The sequence below is a fragment of the Trachymyrmex cornetzi genome, unplaced genomic scaffold, assembly GCF_001594075.2.
Source record: "Trachymyrmex cornetzi isolate Tcor2-1 unplaced genomic scaffold, Tcor1.1 scaffold679, whole genome shotgun sequence".
Lineage (NCBI taxonomy): Eukaryota > Metazoa > Arthropoda > Insecta > Hymenoptera > Formicidae > Trachymyrmex > Trachymyrmex cornetzi.
Window position 1 is genome coordinate 48,371 of NW_017300002.1, and position 27,591 is coordinate 75,961.

General features: G+C 35.5%; 2 protein-coding genes across 4 annotated transcripts in view; one reads left to right on the forward strand and one right to left on the reverse strand.

Moving 5' to 3' along the window:
* Positions 1 to 25,897, reverse strand: part of Fak (protein tyrosine kinase 2 Fak) — a 30,908-nt gene extending 5,011 nt beyond the window's left edge. Inside the window, exons 1-15 of one of the 3 annotated variants that reach the window (XM_018517362.1) lie at positions 25,825 to 25,897; positions 4,196 to 4,338; positions 3,208 to 3,383; positions 2,977 to 3,108; positions 2,742 to 2,891; positions 2,429 to 2,617; positions 2,180 to 2,260; positions 1,819 to 2,041; positions 1,610 to 1,645; positions 1,372 to 1,506; positions 1,098 to 1,280; positions 789 to 1,005; positions 517 to 707; positions 223 to 427; positions 66 to 145 (exon numbers count right to left, since the gene is read on the reverse strand). In XM_018517362.1, the coding sequence (XP_018372864.1) occupies positions 66 to 145; positions 223 to 427; positions 517 to 707; positions 789 to 1,005; positions 1,098 to 1,280; positions 1,372 to 1,506; positions 1,610 to 1,645; positions 1,819 to 2,041; positions 2,180 to 2,260; positions 2,429 to 2,617; positions 2,742 to 2,891; positions 2,977 to 3,108; positions 3,208 to 3,383; positions 4,196 to 4,328 (2,131 nt within the window). In that variant the 5' untranslated portion in view covers positions 4,329 to 4,338; positions 25,825 to 25,897. Of the gene's footprint in view, positions 1 to 65; positions 146 to 222; positions 428 to 516; positions 708 to 788; positions 1,006 to 1,097; positions 1,281 to 1,371; positions 1,507 to 1,609; positions 1,646 to 1,818; positions 2,042 to 2,179; positions 2,261 to 2,428; positions 2,618 to 2,741; positions 2,892 to 2,976; positions 3,109 to 3,207; positions 3,384 to 4,195; positions 4,339 to 8,095; positions 8,479 to 25,824 lie in introns of those variants that run through there. The other 2 variants (XM_018517360.1, XM_018517361.1) reach the window with 2 other exon arrangements.
* LOC108767453 (uncharacterized) lies at positions 21,820 to 23,291 on the forward strand. The gene is made up of 2 exons (XM_018517363.1): positions 21,820 to 21,939; positions 22,001 to 23,291. The coding sequence occupies exons 1-2, from the start codon at positions 21,877 to 21,879 to the stop codon at positions 22,991 to 22,993; spliced, it is 1,056 nt and encodes a 351-aa protein (XP_018372865.1). The 5' UTR covers positions 21,820 to 21,876; the 3' UTR covers positions 22,994 to 23,291.
* Positions 25,898 to 27,591: the final 1,694 nt, after the last annotated feature.

Genomic DNA, 27,591 nt, shown 5'->3' on the forward strand with positions numbered 1-27,591 from the left:
ATAACATGTACACATTTTATTCAAAAATAGAGCCATATAATTATTGTAGATAACTTTCTACATACCCCAAGACATGGCTTGAACTCTTCTGTTTTCTCGTCTCATAGTTTCTTGCTGCTGATGTTTCTCTTCTAGCAAAATTTCACTGTAACGATTTAAAAGAGCATGTAATATAACTTTAAAAAAAACATTTACAGTTTGACAAACACTTTAAATACTCACTGTAAAGTTTCTCTAATTTCTTTAAATGTTGGTCTTTTACTAGGTTCGTAGCTCCAACACTGAGACATTAAAGAGTATAATCGTGGCGGGCAATGATTGGGAAGTGCGAGTCTCTCTCCGTTCTCCAACTTGCGTATTACTTCGTTATTTTTCACGCCTTGAAATGGTTTTACGCCTAGCATCAAAATTTCCCATATACATACACCTGGAATAACAATCATGTTTCATTGACGTGTCTTTTAAGAGACAGCAATTTTTATAGAACATGATTAGCTTTAGAAAAAAAAAACGAACCGAACATCCAAACATCGGATGAAGTGGTAAATCTTCGGAAATTTATACTTTCCGGCGCCATCCATTTAATTGGTAGCTTACATTTGCTCGCGGTATAATAACTCTGATCTTCTACCCATCTACTAAGGCCAAAATCCGCCAATTTAACGCAACTATGCGATGAAACTAGCACGTTTCTTGCAGCAATATCTCTGCAATAAAACGATTAATTATAAGAATATGATGAACTGTGATATTCGAATAATAAATAGATTTTGTTTGTTAGTAAGTACCTGTGCACAAATTTCTTGCTTTCGAGATACGAAAGGGCAGTGCTCAATTGGAAAGTATACAGTAGAAGTGTGGCAAGGTCCAGACGATGTTTATTAGACTGGAGATAAGCACGCATTTCTCCGAGTCTGGCTAATTCCATTACAAGCCAAATTGGTGCTTCTGAACAAACTCCGATCAATCTGATAATATGCGGATGCTCAAACTGCTGCATAATATCTAAAATTTGAATTTATTATCTCGGAAATAGATATTTATATACTTTATTTCATTATAATGAATACATAATTTATTGTATTGAATTTTCGTACAAGCTTCTTCGAGGAATTTCTCAGCAGTGGCAAGATCTGCATCAACCTTACAAGTCTTGACGGCAACAGCGACAGTTTGATCATCTCTTCCTTTGTATGATCCCTTATGAACATTACCAAATTGTCCTTCCCCTATGATTTCGCCTAATTCTACTTGATTTCGAACTATCTCATAATCTCGAGCTGCAAAGAAAATTAATCAAAAGAAAATTAATCATTTAAACATCTCTCCATGTATTTCAAAATGTAAAAAAAAATGCAGTATATCAATTACTAGCTGGCGTCGAATAATCTCCTTCTTCGTCGACAATCTCTGCATAATCTTCGGACAAGATTGTTCCAGTTTTACTCGAGTTCTTCTCCGCTGGACTGCTAGCACCATCCTGCCTATATTTTGGTGGCTGTGCATCTATAAATAAAATTGGATTTTATACGCGTGTAAATAAAATAATATCTCGTTCTTATAAAATACAGAAACATGTATAAAACGATGCCTTTTTGGTTCGTTTTACCTTTGCATGGACAAGGATAATTCTTCCATGATCCAGCTTGCAAATATAGAATAAAAAGAAACTTAATATATTTTATTAACGTTAATAGAACAAGTATATAATTTATGAAATAGTTTTTTTAGAGATACTATGCGTATCTTTTCTTAATAGTATTGAAAAAGTTAAAGATATTTACTAGATTTTTGCAACAATGACATTTTTATTTTTACCTTTTCTATTCCACAATGAAGTATTACTGCTTGTGACCAATCTACAATAGCCATCAATCAAATCCGCAAGGCTTTCCGCTTGATCCAGACTCGAACAAGTAATACTGAGAGTCTCCGCGGCGCCTGCGACTCTCAATTTAATGCATGCCTTCGCGTGTTCTTTGCAATCCGACACTAACGTTTGGATGGATTGTATTTGTGAAAATTCTGCCATCCTAGTTGGCTGTAATCGAAATTTTATTTCGAAAAACTCGTCATAGAATTATGCTACTTTTATTTTCAAAACTATATGGAATATATATTACACAAAATATGTGTAACGTAAAAAGTATATGTATGTAATATAAAACGTGTAATGTACCACTGTTCCGCCTCGATGAGCCATGTAAGATATACCCAAGTCCGGTCCAATGACTAGTTCTACAGGTATTGACCAGCTTGACTGTAAGTTGTAGAACAGAAGTTGTACGAGCGATGTTGGGTATGATTAATACATAAAGTGAATAAATTCTACAAATGGGCATGAATTCTTTACACTTTTATCGTTTAACAACTTTTTCATTTGTATCAGAAAAATATATACGCTAGATCTCGATATGTCATTACTTACCCCTAATGCGCATATAAATCTTTCCTGATCAAATCGATAGTGCGCCCGCAGCAGATCAAAGAATTTGAACATGCACTCCAGTTCGGACAACGCTGCGACTTTTTTAAAGTGTTGCTGTATTAGTTTTCGGAGCGCTTTCGGTTTCATCCCATTCAGCACGGAGCGCGGCAGGAATTTATGTAAACCGACCTGTGGACAGAATATAGACATTATTCGTTTCGTATATTTTGTACAGTGAAAGGGATGAATTGATGCGAATATGCAAGTGAAATCGAGTTATTCATAGGCAAAATTTGTTGTTTCGAAAAATTACCTCACGCTCTAAGTATTCCAGATTGCTCTTCTTGTCCAGAGCAATTTGCGGCATATCCTTGAAAAAATAACGGATCTCTAGGCAACAAAGCTGAACCGCGACGTCCTGATCCAGTGTGGAGTGGTTAGCAAGCAGGTAATCGTTTCGTACCTAAGTATATAGATAAATGCAATTTGTCATTTATTTTTAAAACGTTAAACATCTTGCTAAATTACTCATCGACGTATCATCATACCTGATCGTAATAATAGTAAAACGTGACCTTATCCTTCTCGTAGAGATCATTCAAGTTCTGAGGAAGATAACGTACTCGGAGCTCGTACCTCCATTCGCAATGTGGATGCTTTCGTTCATACTTTTCTTGGACCTGAGCAATAGATACATTGAGAAAATTGAAAGAAACAGAATGTGTCAGAATATAACAGAATATATGCCAGATACGTGACTCACATATATCGATTTATACCTGATACATCGTTGTATCCTGATGCAACCAATAACTCTCTCCGGATCCGGGATGGTGCAGCCTCATTGCGTACAGATTTCGATAATGTCTAGTACCAACAGCTAATCGACTAGTTACCAAAGAGATGATACCTCTAACGTCGATCGCATCACCGAATTTGACGACGTTGAAGCCACCTGAATTGCAGTATTGAAAAACAATATTAATATAAAGCTACTTGTCTTTTTTCTTCTTAGGAACATACATGTTTTGATTTTAATGATATTTATAATGGATATAGATTTACTCTTACTCACCTCGTAAAAAAAGAAATTAATCAATAAAAACTGAAATTATAAGCGGTTTATTAGCCCGGAGAATTATACATCCTGGAAATTCGAAGTACGCGTCTAGAATAGTATTAGTAAAGAAAAAGAATGGAAAAACGAGTTTATGTTGACTAACGAGTTTTGAACGAGATTACGGCCAGAGACAATTACCGGTAATCGTCTTGATGTTTTAATAAATTTGATAATCTTTTAAATATTCTTTTAATTGATAAAATTTTTACTACTTTTCAAATTGAAGAACTTATTAAATTGATCCTATATTAAAATTGGCGTGTCACGTTTTTTAAATTCTCTAAAAATTAAAAGTGCTGCGGGTCCTGATCTAATTATAATAATATGTTAATTTCTTTCCTGTTTTACCTCTTTCAACGATTAAAGTTCTATTCATTTCCTTTATTCAGATAGTGTTTTGTGGTAATTTTTCTGATGCAGAGAGAGAATTTAATATGATTCTTATCCCTAAACCTAATAAGAAAAGATTACGACCTATTCCTTTAGCCTCTTGTGTAGGTACACTAGACTTTTACTTAGAAAAATTGATTATTAACCTTAAGGCTGCCGGAAAGCCGATATATCGGCTCTGGATGTTTCGTCAATTGGTTCCTCTATTTTCTCGCCTAATGCAACGAATTCTGCAATGAGGTGATGAAATAACTTACCATTGGGAAGATGGACTTTTAAAGTCGCCTTGTCCATGGGGGTAGGCGAGCCATGCGGCGGGGTGTTCCTGCCACCGCCGCTGTTTTGAACACCTACACTGCCTGCACCTCCATCTCCTGCTCCAGTACTCATCCCCTCATGGCTACATGGAGAACAGAAAAAAACAAAAGGGTCGACTTTTTATGGAAGTTCCTGCGCGTCAATGTATATTATCTTATAACAACCAAACCGCTCATTACACAAGCTAAATAAAGATCAATGTATCTTATAAAAGTTTGTTTTTAAAAACTATAGCTAACATAAGCTAGATCTGAGGTCGTCATATTTTTCAGTGTAACAACTAACAACTTTCATTTTTAGACGACCATAGTGTTATATTAAATAATTCAATCTGAATTACCATATGTATATTATACCTATATATAATAATTCAGATTGAATTATTTAAGCATTAAAGATCTAGCTTTGATCGTTATGACCATTACGTCTTTTTTAATAAAAGATCTTAAAATTATCTTATACTTTGTTATTCTTTTAAGTAAATACGATCGAGAGCCAATACGATTAATTGAATATTATCCTCTAATAATTTTTTACACAGGATATTCACGCAAAACGATTAAACTAATAAGCAATTCATATAGAACGATGTAAACTCGAATTACAAAAGAAAATATAGCGTAATATAACAAAAAAATTTTGCTTATACGGACGACAAGACGTAACATAAACATAATTGAAAACTATTTAATAAATCATTAATGACCTAATTCACTTTTTAATAATAGATCCTATATTTAACTATGAATATCTAATTAACCATAGGCTAAAAAATTCTTTTGAGGATTGAGGGTCCTAATATACTTCATTTCAATTGCAATAAAACTTCTCCAGCATGTCACATATCATAGTTATAATATAACATAAAATATGCAAAAATAGCCGTTTTTGCGACTTCAAATGTAAATTTCTCAAAATTGTAATGTGATGGAACAATTTGGAAGCCAGATTCCTATTCAACATCATAAACTCTACTTGTCTCGTTCTGATGTTTTTATTGTCGAACAGTATAATAAGTATATCTATTCGCGTGGATTTTGCCGCTCACGATGTGATTTCAACCGTTATTAATCCGCGCGATTATCATCTAGCAGGGAATCGTGACTCGATCTGCTCAGTAACGGATGTAACGACATGCAATAATCCAATTTGTCTCGCCGCATCTCTGTGGTTCTAATGCGACTTTTTACTATTTTTTGCGACAGTTCCCTGGTAACATTTCGAAGCATCGTTCGGTTTCGCAAGAGCGAGCTCCTACTGTGATAGCACGGTAGAATTCACGATTGCATTCGTTGTAGCCGCGGGATGTAACGTTCATATATCCCGCAAATCGAAACGTGAGTGTATTTCAGGGTGAAACAAATTGTCACGGGATTGCATAAGTCACATGAATTATTCTTATCGCAATTTCTGTAGAAATAATGTGTCTCCTCTCTAACCGCGTGTACAGCAAATGCGATGCATTATTTCGCTGTCTGCAGAGAAACAAAAGAATAACAATTTAGTAAAATTAATGAAGTACAAATTCTTAATTGTGTAAAATAACGTAAAATGTATGGATTAGTCAGTAATAAACATAGATACCGTTAATAAATCCCAAGCATTGTCCAACCAATATTCTCCCAAACGTAACAACCTTTTTACAATAACACTTATACTCATGTTCGATTTATGAACCAAAAAATGGCCGCCTTAATCATTTTGCGTACAGATACACAACACTTATGCATATCACACATAATTACATAATACCACTCTGTCGATTCACAATCAGTTAAGGCTGCGTTCGGAAACATCACCTGAGTGCTACTGTGTATTATCCTTGTTTAACATTGGGTAAACAACAAGGATAAAACGATACATTGGGCCACCCGGGTGATGTTTCCAAATGCAGTCGTATAGATATCTGTAATGTGTATCAAGTTATCGCATTTAACATTTTTGAAATTCGCTTACTATTTTTTCGGATAAATCATTTTATGGCCAACATATCAGGAACTGGTTCTTGAATTATTCATGATAATGTTTGCGATACGGTACTTTGTAATCGTGGTGAGCGTCTCTATTTCCGGGATAATTAATTATATTATTAAAGTTTTTTTGATAAATTAGTTTCTATATTCTTTAATTCGACCCTTAATTCGACGACTTGAATCTCCCCTTCCTTTAACGACTCTTTGTCTCACGTCTTTTCATTTGTAGTCACTTGTTAGCAAACATTTTAAAGCATAATGTCTATACAAAAGTTTTTAACAAGAGCATTACATTTTGTAACTTCCATCAGATTGCAACGGACATTTCTAATTCGTAAATATAGAAGGTATTTAATGTCCATGATTTTTTAACTCATTCTTATAGTTTTATTGAATATGATTTAGTTTTTATAATAAAAATAATTTCACTATAGGCTTATAGATTTCATAAGAATTTTTTACACTTTTGTAGTTTATTATGTAATATATACTTATAAATTTCACACTAATTTATATTTCTATCTTTTATTTTGTGAAGATTCTAACGAAGACGTCATGAACAGATGACTATTACAATCGATTAGTTCTTTTTGAATTCCAAGCTAATTGTGCGATCTCTCTTTCAGTTACTCAGGACGGTATGGGCAAAATGTTCAACCCGCACAGTGATTAGAGCTGCGGAGTCATTTAGGGTCCAGATGAATTGGGTGGAAGTGACTCTATTCGTAGCTCCTCCAGTGCTTCCGCTGCCTGGCGAGGACATACGCAGGAGTCTTGATTACGATCAAGGAATTGCTATATGAACTGCGGAGAGGGAGGGACATTTGGCCAGGGAGTGTGGGGCACCCCCACACTGTCTCCTGTGCTAGAGGGAAGGATAGGACACGGGCGGATCATTGCCTGGGCTCGATAGTCTGTCCCCCCCGTGCATCCAAGAAAGGATACCCTCTCTGGTCACTAGTGAAGAAGCGACCTCCTCCATAGAATGGGCCCTTAGGCACCTTTTCAGAGGGAAGGGGAAAAAAGGTCGGATCTACATTGCGCAGGTGGGGGCCTCTCCATCGTTCTCCTGAGGTAAGATTCGCCTGAGAAAAATTTTAGAAATCAAGATTTTGTACAACCAAAATTTTGTTGATATGCGACTAACAAACACGTTTTTACTTTTTTATTTAGAAATTGTGTTGTTCTAACCAAAATTTTATTATTCTAACTTCTTTGGTTAATCTAAATTGCTTCGATGTAGATAGAGTTGTGACAACCAGTTACGCAGTGTAGGGTGTTTAAATCGAATCTACAAATCCGATTTATGAATAGAGAAACTGAGCGCGAAGTGCCGCGCGCAAAAGTGTCCCCCTCCCCTCCCCTCCCCTCCCCCTCTTTGTACTGAGAACTTTGAAGATTGTACTGACTTTTTTTTGACTAGCACAACTTAAGTATGCAGTTTTATGCTATTTGAATGACTGATGCGAATGTAAGCCTTAGTTATATTCAGAATTGTCATAAATTATTTGTTGTCATATATATAACTTCTATTATCATTATTTAAAGGTATCACTTTAGTACAATATTTGTACAACCCAGCATAACCTAGCACAGTTAGAAAAATTAAAAAAAAAACGCAAAATGGGAGCTGATCCAAAAATCTTTTTTTTGTTTTTTTTTTATAATACGATTTTAATATTCGGTGTACATGTAGCACAATAAAAAAAATAAGTTAATTCTGAAAGTTTGGGGCACTTCTAACTTAGTATAAACACACCAATTATCTCTTTTTCCTAATTATCGTAATTATGTTTTCAATGTATTACGAGTAATTAAATTTGTTTTATGTAGAAATGACGAGATGCATTCGGCCGATATACTTACTCGGTAGTTTCGAGGTATTGGAAGACGCGGTAGACGGGGCGTCGATACATGAAGAGGTGATCCTCGACACGCTCCACCATCATCCTAAAACCACTTCATTCGAAACGAGAACCACTTATCACCACCTACTATTTATTACTGTTTCCACGACGGTTTCCACGGTAGAACACAGCACAGCGATGAAATACACGATATCACCAGAATGGGGCGACAATCCAGGTAGACATATATCCCCGACGATTCTGAGACAAGTTTTCATCTGCTTCTGAGTGATCAAAGTTCAGCTGCTCATGTTTTATCGATGCGCACTCTTTCGTTCTTTGTGACGGAACTGGATTGTCAATTAAATCAAAGGACTCGTCGTACAAAGTAGTATCGTTATAGCACAAGACGGAATCAAACGAATGTCCGAATCGATCTTCTATTTTCACAGACTGCTATTTCGATACTCGTCGTACAAACGATTAGTAGTATCGTTGTAGCACAAGACGGAATCAAACGAATGTCCGAATCGATCTTCTATTTTCACAGACTGCTATTTCGCGCTCGTTCTCTCGTTTACCGCATACTGCTGATCCCGCTGAATCGATACTCAAGCACAAACAGTCGGGCGATATTCAAGTATACTAGAGGACTGTGTTTTCCGGTGTATTTTTCTTCGATCAATAACTCTCAGCTACCCTCTCGATGTCTTGTTCTTCTGATTCTGCGATCGATTATATTGATCGTTAGACCTGATTGTAATAGTATTTTGAGGAAATATGACAATCACCAAACGTCTACGTAGTAGACATGATTGAGATAAATTGGCAATGATAAGAATGTATACTGTATAACATCCGTTGTAAAAAAAAAAACGTACTTTGGTATACTATCACATTTTGTTCCCTTCGTATAATTTTTAATTTATGTTTAAAAAATCGAATATTACATTATCTCATAAATCGATTCAAGGAAATGCGTATGGTACACGCGAGGATATAACTTATAAGCAATTCGAGTAAACAACAGCTAAATCGATAAATTTCGTGTATTCTTGTTGTATCATGCTAATTTGATGGCGTGCGATCTAGATTTTTTGTTGCAATTTTACGAGCGATGCGATCTTTTTAGAGAGAAGGTAGTAGTAAAGTTGTCGTAAATATCTTTTGAACGAACGTGTAAAATTGTGAGATAAGATGAGACAGATCATCGTTAGCTATGTTCGATAATTGAAAAACGATTTGCTGCCTCCTTAAGAAGTCTCATATCGATGAGAGAATCGCGTGCGGACAAGTATATATACGAATTTACTTAACCTACCCCAAACTACGGGATACCGCCTAAATTCATCCGCAGTCATTGCAGCCAACAACCTCCGCAGTGCAACTCACCCCCTTGCTATCGAGCCAGACTAGTATGTGAATGCCGATATTTTGATTCCAAGCCATAGTCATACCCAATTGCATATAATAATAATTACTTTTCAAGATATAATTTCAATTAATTGACGATTATTTTAATTATCTATTTGGTAATTTCTATGGTAAAATTTTAATTCAATTAATTATTACATTCTTGCTTTAAATTAGATATTGTTATATTTGTGCTTTTAATATTATGATACGACATTCGGATTCTTCTTGTGATAATTCTGACTCGCTTGTAAATTTGTATAAATTCTTATATGTATATACCTAAAAAAATCAATAACAAACCCGACGAAATTGTTCTGTCTATCTCTTTCTATCTCGTTTAATCCTCATAAAATTTTACAAAGTTACACCGAGTAGTTTGAGGTTATTTTGTAATGAGAATTCTAAGAGTACGTTCCACTTGACGCTCAAAACACGCGCGAGCATTTGTTTTTGCTTAACATTTGATAAACATAAAATAAGATAAGGATAAAATAAGTATTTCATGTTATTATCAAGAAATATTTTCTCTTTCTCGAATTCATTTTATTATTAAGTATCCAGAATTTATGATATAAAAAGATTTTGTGATATAAACATATTTATGATGTAAAAAACTTTAAGAAAAAAAAAACCGTTAACATACACCATAAATCTTCAGATTTTATTAACGACGCGATTATACAGGATATTTTGAATGATGCTAGCAAATATTTTAAAAAATATAGAAGATACGAAAAAACATTTTAAATAAAAGTATGGTTTGAATTGTTTTAAAGGAAACAAATAATTAAAAAAGGTATGCAGTTGCATATTGTAAATTGCATAATTTTTTTAAAACCAACTATGTATTTCTTTTGATTTATCTCATTATTCTTATAAAATAGTATTAAAATATAGTTATCAAAAAATGAATGATTTATGCGATATTTCATGTACGAATATATCAGAGTAAATCATAAAATATCTCGTAAACTATTGATTTTTTGATAAAACACTTTTATATAAAAAATAAGCAAAAGAATTATGTAAAAAAACATACAATTCCATTTAAAAAAAATATCTAGCAATCTTATGACCTTGAAAAGTTAATTTCTTCGAAAATTGATTTTACTCTTGTCAGATCATACACTTCGGATCATAGAACTTTTGTCTAAAACGTTTTTCTGTATTTTTCACATTTTTCGAGATATTTGCCTGTGTTGTATTTAAAATGGAAAATTTCATGTCTCCAAAAGATTAAAAACTTAGAAAATTTAGCAAATACGAAAAATATATACTATCTTTAATGAAACAAAAAAGTTATGAGGAATATTATATGACACGCTCGATTTTATAGAATTTTGCTGTTCGAATTATTGGACCAAGGTCGTACAACCTTGACATCGTGGTATGAAACTCTCATCGTCAGGGGTTATTCAAGCTTTAACCCCACCCACCCCTCCCCCCTCCCGAATACTTCCGCCTGTGCTAGACGCTAGAGGTGAAACGATCTCTCAGAAGTCTTTGACTTCCCCCACATTTACTCACACATTTAATATCGCTATAGTCGTAAAACTGAAATAAAAAAAATTTAACTTTATCACTAGTAGAAACTCCTTTTCTCTATAAAGTTTTTAATAGAAACAAGAAGAGATTTACTTAAAATGTTAAACAGTGATATTTTTTCCAAATTCACTTAAATTGATAAGAAAATTTTCAATTAAAAAATTTACTGAGCTTTCTCAATGTTAGAAAGTTTCGAGACATATTACAAGATTTTTTTATACGAATCTTAATCGAATCGTATCTCACCTTCCTTTTCAATGAAACAATCATTTCGTCAGAAGCATTCTGCTCTAAGCGATTTAAACAATCTCTTTTTCACTTCGTTCCATTTTCTTTCGAATATCTCTTCAATCTCACGATTACCCTTCGCGCGTCCTCGGACACTACCCCATCAATTTTTATCCGTTCGCAAAGATCATCTCCCACTATCATATACCAATCGTTCTCAAAATCACTGTAAACATTTCAATGATCCTCTCTTGAAATCACAAATTTGGTTTCACGTCGCGATTTCCACGTAATGGTACCGCGTGATACCCCTGCAGGTCGGGCCTTGCGACGCAAAGCGACCTTGACTTGCTCGAAGGTCCCCAGGTTCCATGGACGCGCAACGTCGCGATGTTGCAAACGAATCGGTGAATAGATGGACGGACGAACGGACGGAGCGCCTAGCGTCGGTCGGTGGGCGTCGGTGCAACGATCGGACGAGGACGGAAAGAACAGGGTAGCAACGCGCCTAGCAACAGCATGGATGATGCGCGTCTACAGCATCGTCGGCGTCGTCGCCGTCGTCAGGTATACATTTTGCCGGTTCAAGGGGAGCAGGCGCTTTACTGGGTGCGGCAGGCTGCGCCGCGACGTCCAGCGTCCTTTCCCCGCTGCGACTCCCTCCACTGTATATTCTCTCTCTCTCTCTCTCTCTCTCTCTCTCTCTCTCTCTCTCTCCCCCCCTCTCCCTTCCTCTCCCCCTTCCCAGTTCCTATGTTCACGTTTAACCGACATCGACATGCTGCAACCCTTGCGTGGCCCTGCGAGACCTCGTGGACATTGACGCACCGCGTCGCGACGCGCCACGCTGCACTGGGGCGAATGTCTGCGATGGAATCTGCTGTAATAACGCGCGTGTTGAATTTCATAAGTGGCATTGATACGTTCGCTAAAACTTCATTTTCGTTTCTAAATATATTCAAGTATTCGCAGCGTTTACAGAATGTGGATACATAAGATACGATGCTTTAAATCGAACAATATATTTGTATGATTTTACATGTAAATTGATGGTTACGTGATACGCATGTATTCTGTCTAATTCAGCTAATACTTTGTATAAAGTATTTATCTCCATATTATAAAAAGCAGAATATATGTAAGAAAAAACGTAATAAAATAGGAGGGAGAGAGAGAGAGAGAAAAAGTACATGAATAAATGACTTTTTATTTAGTTTTCTTAAGAATACATAATCTATTTAAAAATATATCTTTTACAAATAATCTTTATTTGAGTAGCATTAAATACTATATATTCTCTTAACATTCTGTTAAACGACTCAAGCCTTTAAGTTTTACACTGCTTCAATTCATACGATAAGGCATCATACACTTATGCCTTCATAAAATATTTTTTTTCACGTACTTTTTGTTCTGTGGAATTTTACTGTATACTAACAATGAGAGAAAAAAATGGTTGCAAGTACTATAACTTAATTATAATTTATAGTCATTTTTTTGGGCCAATTATAAATTTATAATTGTTTTAACCATGCGCATTATAGCTTCAACATTGAAATATGATCATTTAAACTATGACATGCATTAAGTTTTTCTCGAGGGGGTAACCACTCAAAAAATAGGTGTACACCTGGATTTCGAACTTCAAGACTTCATCGGACTTCACTGGAATTCATTGGACTTCATCGGAATTCATGAATTCATCGGACTTCGTTTGACTTCATCAGACTTCATCGGAATTCATCGGATTTCACCGGAATTCATCGGATTTCACCGGAATTTATCGGGCTTCATCGGAATTCATGAATTCATCAGACTTCGCTGGATTTCATCGGACTTCACCGGAATTCATCTGACTTTATCGGAATTCATCGGACTTTACCGGACTTCATCGGACTTCGAGGAATTCATTGGACTTCGTCGGACTCGAGGAATTCACCGGATTTCACCGGACTTCATCGGACTTCACCGGACTTCTGACAGAGTGTACACCGGAATTCAAGAGTGGTTACCCCCTCGGTTTTTCCTTACCATGCAAATTAGTTTTTCCTTACCATATCTCTTGATTATTATCATCTAAACAGTTAGTGAATGTTAAGAAAATAAGTTATATGATCACTATAATGACGATTGCATTTATTATATAAAAATGATTATTTTTATTTACGATTCGTATCTTAACATTTTACTATATATTTACATTAACTGAATATTTACATTAACTAAACATTTACTTAGAGTAAATAAATATTTATTTACTGTAAGTAAATGTTTAGTTAATGTAAATATTCAGTATTGAACTAAATATTTATTAAAATTGATTATGTTTTTTTCTCAGTGTACATACACATAAATTTTCATATAATTAATGCCTTTGTAACACACGTAGCTAGAGGGTTAAGATTTATGCTTCTTTTGAATAGACATTGTCGTTGCGCCAATACTATTACAGCCCATATTCCATAATTGTCCGAAAACAGCAATGAAAACTATTACAGCTCCATTGAAAACGATTCACGTATCCATTAGCGCGAACACTGATATCTAGAATACTTATAATTACAATGGGCATATACAGATAGGACGCATATATATAGAGTGACTCAGCAGATGAAAGCAAATGCACGTACGTGCATCGTACGCGACGATGTGCGTGCACGCGAGTGCGCGTATATTATATCCGTAGCATAGATACCGCTGATGGCATGACCACAGAAACGAGCTCCTTATGTGTATAAATAGCTAGTTAGAGACAAACTAAAGAGGCGAACGTGAACCATGAGAGTCGGGATTCATTCACCTGCAGTAAGAGCAGTAGCAACGTCTAACAGTGCAATTATCTTACTTGGCCAATTTGCTCGTCGAACCGGTCCTGGTCCATCATCGCATCGTTAAACTCACGAGGAAAAATTTGACGACATTTCTTTATACTTTTGGCGGATTTTAGCGCAGCAAAGATAAAGCAGACTGCGAAGTGTTTCCGATATATTTCTACAGGCGGTTTTTCTTTGCCATCAAATAAATTCAGAAAAACAAAAGTTCGATGGTTTAAGAAACAAAGTAGTTAAAAAAGCGAATAAAAATGCAAGTGGTAAAAAATTCTACATTCCAAATGAAATTTCGAATAGACCAGCTTAATAATTATATGATATTATACTCGCGATTAACTAGGAAAACCGCACATAATTACAGTGTAATTATACGTATAATATATGTAATTATATAATTATAGGTATATAATACATATTTATCGATATTTTTCAATTCAAACTGGCTAGGCGCCAAAGTTAAAGTATCGCGATTATCTCAATCTGGTGATAGTGGCGACGAATGGCACCACATGAGAAAAGATTAGAAAAACATTACAATCAGCATCACGTTTTATTGTTGGAGCAACTGGGAATAAACGCGTCGGGAAAGCCAACATAAGTTGTAATGTTGATATGTTAGAGTGCGAATCTTCCTCTTGAGCATCTTTGGGCGAGCTCCTACTGCGATGGTTCTAAGTTTATACGTCGGAGAAGTACCAATAATTGTAAATGCATTCTGCTAGCGGCGGTTTCGTTTCATTCGTTCTAAAAAACTCGGAGTGCCATTTGCGCTCTATCTTTCGTTTAAGCAAATTTCGGGAATACACACACATTACTATAGGATTTATAAAATATCCGCAATAAATGAATCATATAAGGCAAATAACTCCATTGTGTTTTCTGCGTCATTAGCTAAAGCTAAAATTGCCCGATACGCACGCATTGCTCTTCTTTCAAACATTTAATGTGTTTATTAAATCGTCTAAAGTCTTAATAATATCATTAATCGAAATATTTGTCGAAATTAAAATAATTGATTACAATGCGATTTTAATAAAAATTCCGTCGGAAACAACATTAAAAATCAGAGGTAAACAATAGAGGAAAAAGTACGACAGGAAATAGTTGAAATAGATCACGTTTCATTCAGTCCAAGTTGAATCAATTCAATAATCGTACTATTTTCTCATGTTGGTAAAAATAAGAAAATGCAGTACTAAAAAGTTGATAAAAAATTCTGAAAAAATTCTCAGAACTTTATGAGAAAAAAAAAATAATTTTTGTCTCTTGCAGTTTTTCTGTAAAGTTGATAGTATTTTTGAGTAGAAAATTATTCAAGATCAATATTTTGCAATTTTTAGTATTTAATATCTTGTTAACTATTAGTAGAGGACTTTTCGACTCAGTTTAGTCCGCTCTATCTATGTACACACGAGCGCTTTGTCAAAACTTACCGAACATCCTACGCACGCACGCACGCACAATGCAAAGCAGATGAATGACGATGTTCCTTGAGAACTCATATGTATCGATCGTAAACGCACCATGATTGAAATGCAGACGTAATTAATATTTCTGCGTCTCTGAGCTCAAATTGTTTATGTGGCTTGCAGTGTTGATAGACGTTTCGCGTCAACGTAATTCATCATAAGAATAAAAGCGCGAGTGCCATTATCAGCACAAAAATATGATCGAATTCGTGTCTAAAAACAGTTTTTTTCCTAGCAATCAAGTCGACAACCTTTCTTCAAATTAACATGGCTTCGTGCTATGAGAATACTCGATGTTAAATTAACGCCACTTGGTGCGCTCGCTCGCGACAGCGAAGTGAATAAAGCGATGGTAAAAATACTACGATTATTTTTGAAGCGAGAATCTCCTGGAGCTGTACTAATCTCTCATGACTCTCGATACCCCGCATTTTTAACTCTGCGGATATCCCGTAGCGCCATTATTTTCTTTAGCGTTTCTTTCGCCAACGTTCGCTCGAAATTTACACGTCACCCCAGATCCTTACCCGATTGCGCTTTGACTACCGATGTAATCAATTGCGATGTACTGGAAGTGGAAGAAAAGCTATAGTTATGATTATAATTATACAGAATGTTCCTCAAATCGGTCGTCGCGATTTTTTAGATACTTTCAATGGAAAGTATACAAAATTAGTTTTTTATTAGAAATTCACAAAGTTTTGTTAAAAATATTTTATTGTCAATCTATCGGAAGTAACCATGGATGCTTTTAATGAAACAAGTCGACACAAACGTCGTTCTATCATTCTTTACAGTTCACTAGTAACAAAGACAGAACAATACTTGTATTACTAAATAGATAGAAGGCATCCTCTGACGACGATTCGTGAGAACCAAAAATCTATTCGAGATTCGAGACTCCGATTTTCAGAAACTACTTCTTATCTTTTCAAGCTAAGGCACCGACTGAGTACGATTTTCACATTAAATCGCAGAACACTGCTAGAACACTGGTCTCATATAGGAAACGGCAAGTGAAGAAGATACACATTTTCTTTAGCACGATCTCATTACTTAAATCGATATTTAAACGCGGAAGAAGTGGCACACGCAACGCAAAAAAGGCACGCACGTAAGATGGGTGTAGGTGGATTTCCCTTTCGGCACGATGCGTGCAGCTTTGCGGCAAGGCAACAACTGTCTTCACTATGAGAAGCTACCGTGCATCGCTCACATACGCATTTCTTGCTCACATACTGTGTTTCCGTTTCCTTTGCACTCATTACATCGCAGTCTCGTCGCGTCGTCCTTCTCTTTCTCTTTCTTTTCTCATTGCGTATTTTCTCTATCCTTTCGCTTTATCATTCTCGTCGTTTTATCAGCGTGCTTTATCCCGCGCTTCTCCCTCCTTTCCCAAATAAATAAAATAATCTTATTCTTTTCTTTCCTCCATCGTATTCGTTTTCTTTGCCTCTAGGTTTACTTCTTTGCCTATAATTTTATCTCTTTGCTTCTTAGTTTCTTCATCCTCTCAATCCTGCCTAGTTTTCTAATGTTTTTCGTAGGGCCTCATCTTGCAGCTTTCTCAAAGACAACAGAAAAATGTCTGCATTACTCATTCATAGCTTGCCTCTGTCGATTTTTTCATTACTTTGACGTAAAACAAGTTTTTTCTAAAAAATGTTCGTTTATCAGGAAAACAATAAGAGAGAATTATATTTATTCACTCAAATAATTCAGATGAAACAGGATGGCGGTCTCAATTTCTCGGAGAAAATATGCGATATGAAATTAAAGAAGATCAAGCGTTGATGACAAGAATTAGTTTTAGTTCTTTGAACCGTCCCAAATCTCCTATGAAAAATGACTGTGATATTACGGAAAATCTCGAAGTTTTATCATGTGTTACATTAAAAAATAAGATAAAAATGAGTAACCGATACTCATTTTTTATGAAATATAAGGGAGATAGTGACGTAAAATCATGATGTGAAATTTTCGCATAGAAATGAAATAGGGATAATGATTCATTTAGAACATTTCAGAATGGATATTAGAATAAGAGAGGAAACGTATATAAGTCTAGATTATATGTGTAATAATGTATCGTTAGGATTTAACCGCAATAATCGTTAAAGGCGATTAATTGTATCTGTCGACCAATCAAGCAAATTTAACCAGAAAATATAAGGCAAATGTGACAAAAAGTTAGACAGATATAAAATAAAACGTTTCTTAGTGCGATTTAAAAGCAATGGTGACGTAAACATGGAAATAATAACATAATAACTCTTACTTAGATCAATTCTCTTAGATCATGTACACCGGTGACTCAATCGAGGAGTGGAAACGCGGGAGACTCGTGTCTTCACGACGCACGTCATCGCGAAGAACGTGATGCCAAAGCCATCCAGAGTGAGTGACAAACGTTCGACCACTTTTTTATCCTAGCTACTTTATCAATCAAGGGTGATCGAAAAGTGTATAATATATCTATAAATCGAGCTATAAATAATACCTATTTTTTTAACTATTTATTTCCAGTATAGTTTTTCTGACATTATCGAGGACATTATAAATACATGTAGCCCTTAAAAGGACCGAAGGTCCCAAATATGACTAGTATAGTACATGCGTATGTGTTTATGTATTAAATCTTCGGTTAAAAACACAAATTCCCTGCTTTAAAAATACAAATTCTCTGCTTTAAAACACAAATTCTCTGCTTTAAAAACATAAATTCTTTGTTTCAAAGCAAAAAATTTGTGTAATTAAAGCAGAGAATAATAAATATATTCAGTACACGTTCTTACCTTGCCCTAAGGGTCTGCATAATCTTTTCAGTTTCTATTATTTTTAGTATATTGTAGACTCATTTACTTAATAAAACAAAGATTTAGTAATCTCGATAATAAGTTAAACTATAATGATGCAGTAAAATAGGCATAATAAATTAATAGTTAAAAAAAAGATAGGTAACACATTCTTTGACCCCTATCCCGATTGATTATCACTGTTAAAGTCGCGACAAAGTTTTTTATCAAGATCGCGCAAAAATTTTTTAATTTAGAAAGGGCTCTATTGTAAATAATTACCCAAATTTTTAATAACGGATTTATATTGGTTTATGAACTCCGCTGTATCCCTCTGATGACAATGCCGTATACTGCTCGTGGCTAAACGATTTTAGTGAAAAGGTTTTGAATGTATTTTTTGAAGTTACCTCATTTTATCCTTATTTGATGTGTAATAACAATGAAAACAGAAGATACAAATAGCGCTAATAGCGAATCTGCGAATGCATCTATAGTGTGCTTTATTTAAAAAAGTGTTTGTCTAAAGTATTCTAAAATAAAAAAATATAATTGTTGTGTCTTATTTTTATGAGGTCTAAGTAACTATTTAATCTAGTATATCAAAATCAAAAGTGCTCAGCACCTCATTTTCGAAGTTTTGCATAATTACATCCGCGATTATTAGAGAAAGAAGTGATCCCATTGGTGTTCCAAAATTCTGTTTATATATGATGTTATCGAAAGTGAAATAAGTTGAATCGAGTACAAACTGGACGGTCCCTATGAATTCCTCGTTAGGTACATTGAATTGAAATAAATTCTCATCTATTTTCTAAACTCTTAATTGCCAGTTCTGTAGGAATGTTTGTAAATAATGACGTAACATCAAGAGAGATCAATATGAATTCATCTTCAATGAATTTATTGTTAAGTTTTCTGACTAGATCAAAACTATTATCTATATGATTGGCAGGTACTGGTATATTTTTAGTTGTGATGTTGTGTAAAAAAATTGCAATTCTGTATAGAGGACTGTCTATATTGTCTATAGACGACACAATAGTTCTGAGAGGGCAATCCAATTTGTGAATCTTTGGAAGACCATATGTTCTGGGTAACAAATCGTCGCTTACATTTAGAGATCTATAAGTATTATTAAGAGATATATTTTAAGATATATATTTTAATATTTAGAGAGATCTATAAGTATTATTATAAGTATTTTTCTTCTTCAAGATATATAAAACCAAGAAATTTTTCACTTCACGAAAACTTCTTTTATCGCTCGTGTAAACGCGTAACACTCTTCGACAAGAAACCGTGATTCGTTCTGAGATACAACCTTGAGTGAAAGAAAAAGACATTGTGTGATAGAAATTTCTTGTTCCAGTTGAAGTTTCTTTTCTATAATTACAACTGTATGTAAAGGCGCGTCGAGTACAAGACAGTGGATAGAACAACAAGGGGGAGCACGATCGTGAGAAAGATGAAAAAGGATATAACGGAGAAGCGCGAAGATGGAAGGAAAACGAAAAGAAAAAAAGGAAATCTTTCTTGCTATCTATATAGAGTGAGGAATCGCGCATAATAAATAGCTTGAATGTCTGAGAGTCGTACAAAAGGCAACTCGTTATATTCTCTGACGTTTTCTTCTTTTCCGTAAACGCGAAAAGAACGTGCGAGCAAAGACCGATAAAAAGACAAAGACGCTATACGTTGAACAAATGCACGTGGAATTGTTTTTAATTTCGATGATATAACAATCCAAGAAAATTAAACTTTTTTACCTATTTTAAGCAAAATTGTCATAAAAATTTTTTGGCGAAAAGTTCGAAATGGCATAATATACGATATATTAAAAGTCCTGACCATCCGCAAACTTGGGAAGCTTTTCAACTTTAAAAAACTGGCGGCCCGAAATGCGGTTTTTCTACAATGTCTCACAAAGTATTGATTTTATCGAAACAAAGGTTATCAAAAGTTGTTTCTTTTCGCAAATATCTTGGATTTGGCTACTTTCACAAAATACTTATATGAAGAGATTAAAAGTTATTAAATTCTCTACAAAACCGTTTTTTATTCATCCTCGTACGACTAATAACTTCCGAGATATGATTTTGAGAACTTTTCTTGTATTTTTAAACAAAATATATTTTTTAACGTTTATCATAAATATTCGGCCACTCTTATGTAAAATGAAGTACCTACTGTCAACTAGAAAGTTAAATTCCTTACAAAATAATGTTTGTCTTTTAAGGACGTTTTATACAATTGTAGCAAAAGGTTGCTGAAATTTAATTTTGATGAATATATGCTCTTCTGATATAGTTTAAGTAATAAGGATTGTGCAGAAATCTATCATTTATAGATAACAGAGTGCAGAAATTTTTTAATTTCTATTGCTTCATTTTCTAAGAATTTTCGAATTTTCTGAATTATAATGAGAAACTTTTGGTAGTGATAAAAAATGTTTTTCATTAAAAAAAAAGTGACCTTGCCCTGACCTTGACAACGCCATCTAAGATCAAACCAATGGTACCATCTTATACCCCCCTCGAAGTCATGAAACTTTTATTCGAAACATTTTTCTCTAAAATGCACTGTTCAAGAGATATACACTGTAAAAAATAAAATGTTAATTTTAACTTATAGTTGTATAGCGGATTTTCTGAGACATGCAAAAATGTTAAAATTAACACAAAAAAGATTTATTTTAACATTTTTGCATGTCTTAGAAAATCCACTATACGTCTTTAAGTTAAAATTAATATTTTATTTTTTACAGTGTGTATGAAATCATCATTTAAAATGGGACATCCTATAAACATAGATATACTTAGAGGCGCAATATAATACGTTTTTTGTAGTAGTACATCAAACGGGCCGTATAAAACAGGATGTAAATATATATCAAGACAAGGAGATGAGAAGTCACGAGAGAACATGAACTTTTGATTATACGCACTATAAATTTTCAAGCACGCGCCATTAACTCGCCGGTAGGTGAAAATCTGGCTAAATCGATGAATCCCAGCAGAAAATAATATTGATAAATTATTTCGCGGACCATGTTGAGAGTCCGTTTCCGACGCTGTGCAATTACATGGATAATTGGTAAAAGAAATTAATAACGAAGTTTGATAGAGAATAAAAAAATTCATATTCATTAAGATTCTCGTAGAAAGACAGATTCATACTATTTTCCTGTTAAGTACATAATTATAAAAATTGATCATAAAAACGATTTATTAAAAATAAGTAATTAACAACAAAAGGAATAATTTTGAGTTTAAAGAATGGCCTTCGAAGTAATTACTGACCACAGCAGAGTTAAATGGCAAAGATGCTATTTGTACAGACAATGCATCGTAAATGAACGAAATCACATGCAACGCGCCATTAAAACGGAAACAGATAAAAAAGCGTAACTACTATATGACTGCGAAGAGTAAATTGTCGCTCAGGATACAAAAAGAATCAGAATAAAGATTGACTCGTCTGACGAACGGATCGCAACCGCTTAATCGAATCGAGATGGGTGCTGTTAGTTTTGCTCTTACCTTCACGGTTTTTCTCTACCTATTATCATCATTGTCGGTGAGTAAATTACGCAACTCGGCGCAACATGTCACTTTAAGTTTGATTGTATTTTTCTCAGAATGCATATAATCTTGGAAAAGTGGCAACAACTGAACAATTAAGCAATAATTTCGTCAATATCATTAAAATACCGAAAGAAATTAACAGTAATAACAGGGAAATCGAATTAGAGATTGTGGATGGCTCTATGAATCCGTTGATAGTATCAAAACCTGTAGCCTCTATAAGAGATCCAACGAAACTGAACGTAGGTTTTCAAGCTAAAGTTGAATCGAAAAATCTTCCGTTAAGTCCCATTCGAGGAGACGTCTCAACGAATGTCCAGCTTGCGAATCAAGCGAAATGGTTACAAGACACACTATCAAGCGAAAGTAAAGCTTCTAAAGAATTTTCGTCGGAAGAGGAATGGGTTAAAATTCCAACAAGGAGCCCTAGAGACAGGGAAGAAGAACGTGAATATTTTTACCTGTACATTCCAGATATTAAGGATACATTAAAAGATAAGTTTACCAAGGCGAGTATGCAGCTTGGATTGGATGTCGGTGTCACATCGAAGAAAGACACGGACAAAATCGATACCTTGATCATCAACAATCGCTCGAGAGGGAAGAAGCATTATATCTGGCTCTGTAAAAGATTAATCGACGGATCGATAATGAGTTTGATACAGAAACTGCATGGCAAGGACTGCGTGAAACTCCCGAGGAGTGAATTTTATCTTGAATCAAATACGAAGAACGTGAATTGGAAAAAAGACAGCACAGTTAGGCTAATAGGATTAAAAATTGGAACGAAGCCTGGCGACGGAAAGGTAATCCTTCAACACTTCGGAAGTGGAAATAACGAAAATAAACAGCGGAGCGGAGTAATGGACATGGTCGAAGCTTCAATTTTAGATACTTTGGCTAATTACGATGAATCGAGCATGAAAGCGACCGACAAGCATGGAACGGGTCTAAACATCAATATGCCTTTAATCGATGGTAAAATCGCTAATCTCTTGCACGACGGTAAACTTTCGCTATCTGCGTCAACCGCGTTAAAAGTGTGAGAGAGTGATAATTAACGATTGAGTCCGTTAACTATTTAATTCACAGCTTCGATTAATTATTTAATTTATACACATATATGTATGTATGTATGTATGTATTTATATGTGTACAAAAAATAAAGACATTACTCATACTGTTAAACCCATTTTAATTCGGAGATTCATGAGGATAAAACTTCCGAAACATGTACGCGTATTAAAATAGCAAAGCATAGCTAGCGTTAAAGATTAGATGTAAAAGAAATATTAAAGTTAAATAAAGTATTTAAACAAAACCGCGGATAGTCGCAAAATTCGTTTGAACCCGAAGCATGCGACTTTTAACATACAAGACCTATCACCCCTCTATAATTCCACATTAGCTTTTCCTGAAGAAAAAGGATTCCAGATCCGGTTTGAGGTCAATTGCCTCGACTTACACTCAAGGTTGGAGCGTGTGACACGACTATTAAGACACAATAGATCATTTGAAACTGTTGTAGCACATAATTAATCTTAACAACAGCAGCCGCGGCGCGGATATTCGCGGTGACTGGCGGCCTTCGTGCGGATAACCAGAACAAGATCTAAATGATTTTCCGCTTTCAAGCTTCTCTATCTTGTAGTCCGACGTCTTGTAATATAATATGATGTCGACAATTTATAAATAAATTAGCAAGGATCGCAAAAAAATTATGAAAACATTACATTTGAAAATTGTTAAGAGTCAAAGAGTTTCTTCAACATGAACGCACATTGAATTATCGCGCATATTATACGGGATGTCCCATTTTTAATAATGCATTAAGATTTTTCAAAAACTACCAGATATGTAAAGATGAAACCAGAATTTTTTAATAGAAAATACACGTTTATTGCATGAAAATGATAAAAAATATTTTATTCGAAGTATTGCCCACCGCTAGCTATACATTTTTCCAACCTGTCTGACAATTTGTGGATGCCACGCCAAAACAATTGTTGCTCTTTTGAGCCAAACCAGTCATCTAGCGAGTGCTCACTCAACTGTTGAGTCGGCTGAACGCAGCCATTGTTTGTGAGTCCTCAAGAAACAGGAAATAACAATCATTTGTCCGAGAAGTGGTGAGAACATTGCTAGAATGGCTTAAATGAACTTAATAATTCTCATAGCTTTGACCGTATGTTTGTATTACTTTAGCCAAATAAAAATAGCGAATAGTTCTTCTATAACTGATCACATTAAAAGGTTGGGTTTTGAATTTGCAATTGCGAAAAAATCCGATACATAGAGTACACAGAGTAAGAAAAAAATATGGAAACCTTGAAGATTTTGGAAAAATATAAAAGATATCGAAAAATGTTTCAGATGAAAGTGGAATAATTTCAAGAGGGACGTATTTTGTCACGTCATTATTTTCTAGATAGAAGCATCAAAAAGATAAGAATGCACGCAGAAGCAAACGTTCTCCCACGGATAGAGAATCTGTACCGAATTCAAAATGGTGTCTGCAATCGTACTTGCGCGACCGAGTGACCAATGACTTTGCCTATTATTATCAAACGAGATAATGAGATAACATGACACGTCGGAATCGACAGGTGATTTTTGTTCCATTTGATTCTCAATAAATTTCTAATATAGTAGCATCGCATAATTCAATTCGAGCTTATTGTTCAGTAAGCTTATGGATGTGGGAATAAGAATAAACACGAGAATAATTTACGAGTCGAACATTAGAGTTTGAAAATTAGATCCATCAAGACGAAAATTACGTCCAATGAAAAATACAGTGCAATCGATTGCGGTAGCACAGGACGTTAAATGCGGAGAATATTTTATGATCAGAATGGATCAAAGGAAAAAAAAAGTTTAATTGTTTTTATAGGAAGGCTAATTGCTAAAAAGTATTTTACTCTACGAAAGGGAAGTATTCGTAAAATTCGTACATTATGATGTACATTATGTGAAAAAATGATTCTGTTTTATAAACGGTAAAAAATTACAGAATTGATTTGTCGAGAAAAGGAGGGTAGAAATTTCAGAGATGACAAACGTTATAATATAAAATATGATCTAATTAGCGTTTTGTGGAGCAATATTATTCACATTGATCTAACTTGGAATTAATTTCATAAATAAATTGTTAAAGCATAACTGATAGTGATTTTATAACAATGCGAATAAGGATTTTATTCACTTCATTTCAATGTATCAATTTTTTCTTAAATCTGGTATTGTATTAAAACGATTATTTTCGGTTTTATGAAGAAAAGTACATAACAAAACACAGAAATAAAGCGATACCCTAGCGGTGACAAAACTCTCAAAAAGTTCTACCCTCCTTTTCTCAAAATTTATCAAGGAATGAAGTCGCAAGCGAATTTTTGTCGCAATCAAAAAAATGGAGTCTCCATAGTAAAATGCTCCATCCTGACCTCCATTCATGTTGATTTTATTTGCGATATGACTAAAATTTTGTGAATTGAGACGAGCCCGGTAGGTAGGTATAGTTTAGGCTTCGCGAGACAATTTGCGAAAATTGCAAGTTAAACCCATACACGCGTGCGGGGCACTCGGCTGCTCGCGTAGGCAGGCCTTCCCTCTTCCCTGCCTACACACACACACGGCCGGTTTATTCGCCATCGTTCCACGGAGTTCAGTCCTCTGGACAGTTTTATGTAACACGATTCGTGTAATCGCGATCTTACTTCGCCGGCGTAAAAGAGGATACAGCCTCAAAGATGGCCTCTCCTCGCCGCTGTCAAATTCGCGGCGTCACGTAAAGCGTCGAGATGAAGCACGGGACACCAGTGTTCCGTCCGCTTCGAAAAAAATCTCGAGATTAATTAACAATTCAGTCAGTACTCACGACAATGAGCACGATGGTGTTAGAGGAGCCTGCGTGTGACGCGCGAAGCCCAGCGGAGAGTCTCACCACCTGACGTGATGCCCGATGAGCACTATCCAGCACGCGCCACTTCTTGCGTGCCCTACACCGTTTTTGCGGAAAGGGTTTTGTACGTTGCGCTCGTCACAAGCGTAAACGTGAACGCGAACGCGAACACGAGAGGTCGTTTGAACACGTTGCGTGTCGTTGCGCCTGGCAGAAACGCGGTCACCACCTACGCTGTAAACAGCTGTACATTGGCTGAATCGGAACACGACACCAGTTCGATCGACCACGATCAGTTGTCGTAAACACTGGTCGCCATGCTGCCAAGGCACCTGTCAATACACACGCGGCGCGCACCATCTTGCGCACGACCGTTGCAAGTACCGCGCTGGCGCCTGCAGATGGCATGTACAATGTTACCACCATCGAAAAACACTTTTGTACCAATTGACTGGCAAATTAATAAAAAAGATTAACGCTTGTTGCCTTTTAATAGAAAATAACAATAAACTTTACTTCAATCGTTCAACAAAAACTGTGTTTTAATAAATATGCATGTTACAATATCATACACGTCACGTAACTTCAATGGTCGCGTTCAGCAAGGCCCGTCTACAATACACGGAGTAAGAAGTAAGAGTAAGAAATTGACCAATCACAGTCGAATGTGAGAAGAATACTAGACTGTGATTGGTCAATTTCTTACTCTTACTTTTTACCCCGTGTATTGTAGGCGTCGTCTACAATACACGAAGTAAGACGTAAAAGTAAGAAATTGACCAATCACAGTCGAGTATTCTTCTCACATTCGACTGTGATTGGTCAATTTCTTACTCTTACTTCTTACTCCGTGTATTGTAGACGACGCCGCAGACTTCAACTGTTGCGGAGCGGATTCGTGAGCGCTCGCTGCTATTGGATGGTCTAGAAGAATACACCAATAGCAGCGAGTGCTCACGGATCTGCTCCACAACAGTTGAGTCTGCTTAAAGTCCTAGATTTATCAGAGAGGCGCAACCAGCTTAAGTCAGTATGACAAAGGTGCTAAGGAGAGTACTAAACATGGCCGACGTGTTATGAAACTGCCTTTAAACTATGTCAAACAAGATAAGACGTGTAGGATAATGTGAGATAGAATGTAGAGGATAAAATGAAATAGAAATACGTCACTAGTACTATAAATGGCTGCCAAGTCACGCAATTGGTCAGATTGCAACAGCGAATCAGAATGCATAACACCGGTTGCGCCTCTCTGATAAATCTCTCTAGGACGCACCAACTGCTCATTTCGGGTGTCGGTGCAACTGGTGTGTTCGACTGGTTGAATGGACAAATTTGTTGGGACTAGGTAATTGTATTGCTGGATTTACCCTGCATCCGATTTGCGTTGTACGACGTTCTGCAACCAATCAGAAAACAGGATTCCGATGGATTTTGCTTCGTATCATCGGAATTCTGTTTTCTGAAACGCACCAACTGCCCATTTCGGGTGTCGGTGCAACTGGTGTGTTCGGCTGGTTGAATGGACAAATTTGTTGGTACTAGGTAATTGTATTGCTGGATTTACCCTGCATCCGATTTGCGTTGTACGACGTTCTGCAACCAATCAGAAAACAGGATTCCGATGGATTTTGCTTCGTATCATCGGAATTCTGTTTTCTGATTGGTTGAAGAGCGTCGTACGACTCAAATCGGATGCAGTGTGAATCCAGCATAACGGACACACGAGATCCGATTTGCGAG

Bases quoted from the DNA above. Each gene is read 5' to 3' on its own strand.
- LOC108767453 (XM_018517363.1), top strand. From the start codon at position 21,877: ATGGGTGCTGTTAGTTTTGCTCTTACCTTCACGGTTTTTCTCTACCTA. The intron at 21,940-22,000 runs GTGAGTAAATTA...TATTTTTCTCAG, and splicing joins ACCTATTATCATCATTGTCG to AATGCATATAATCTTGGAAA.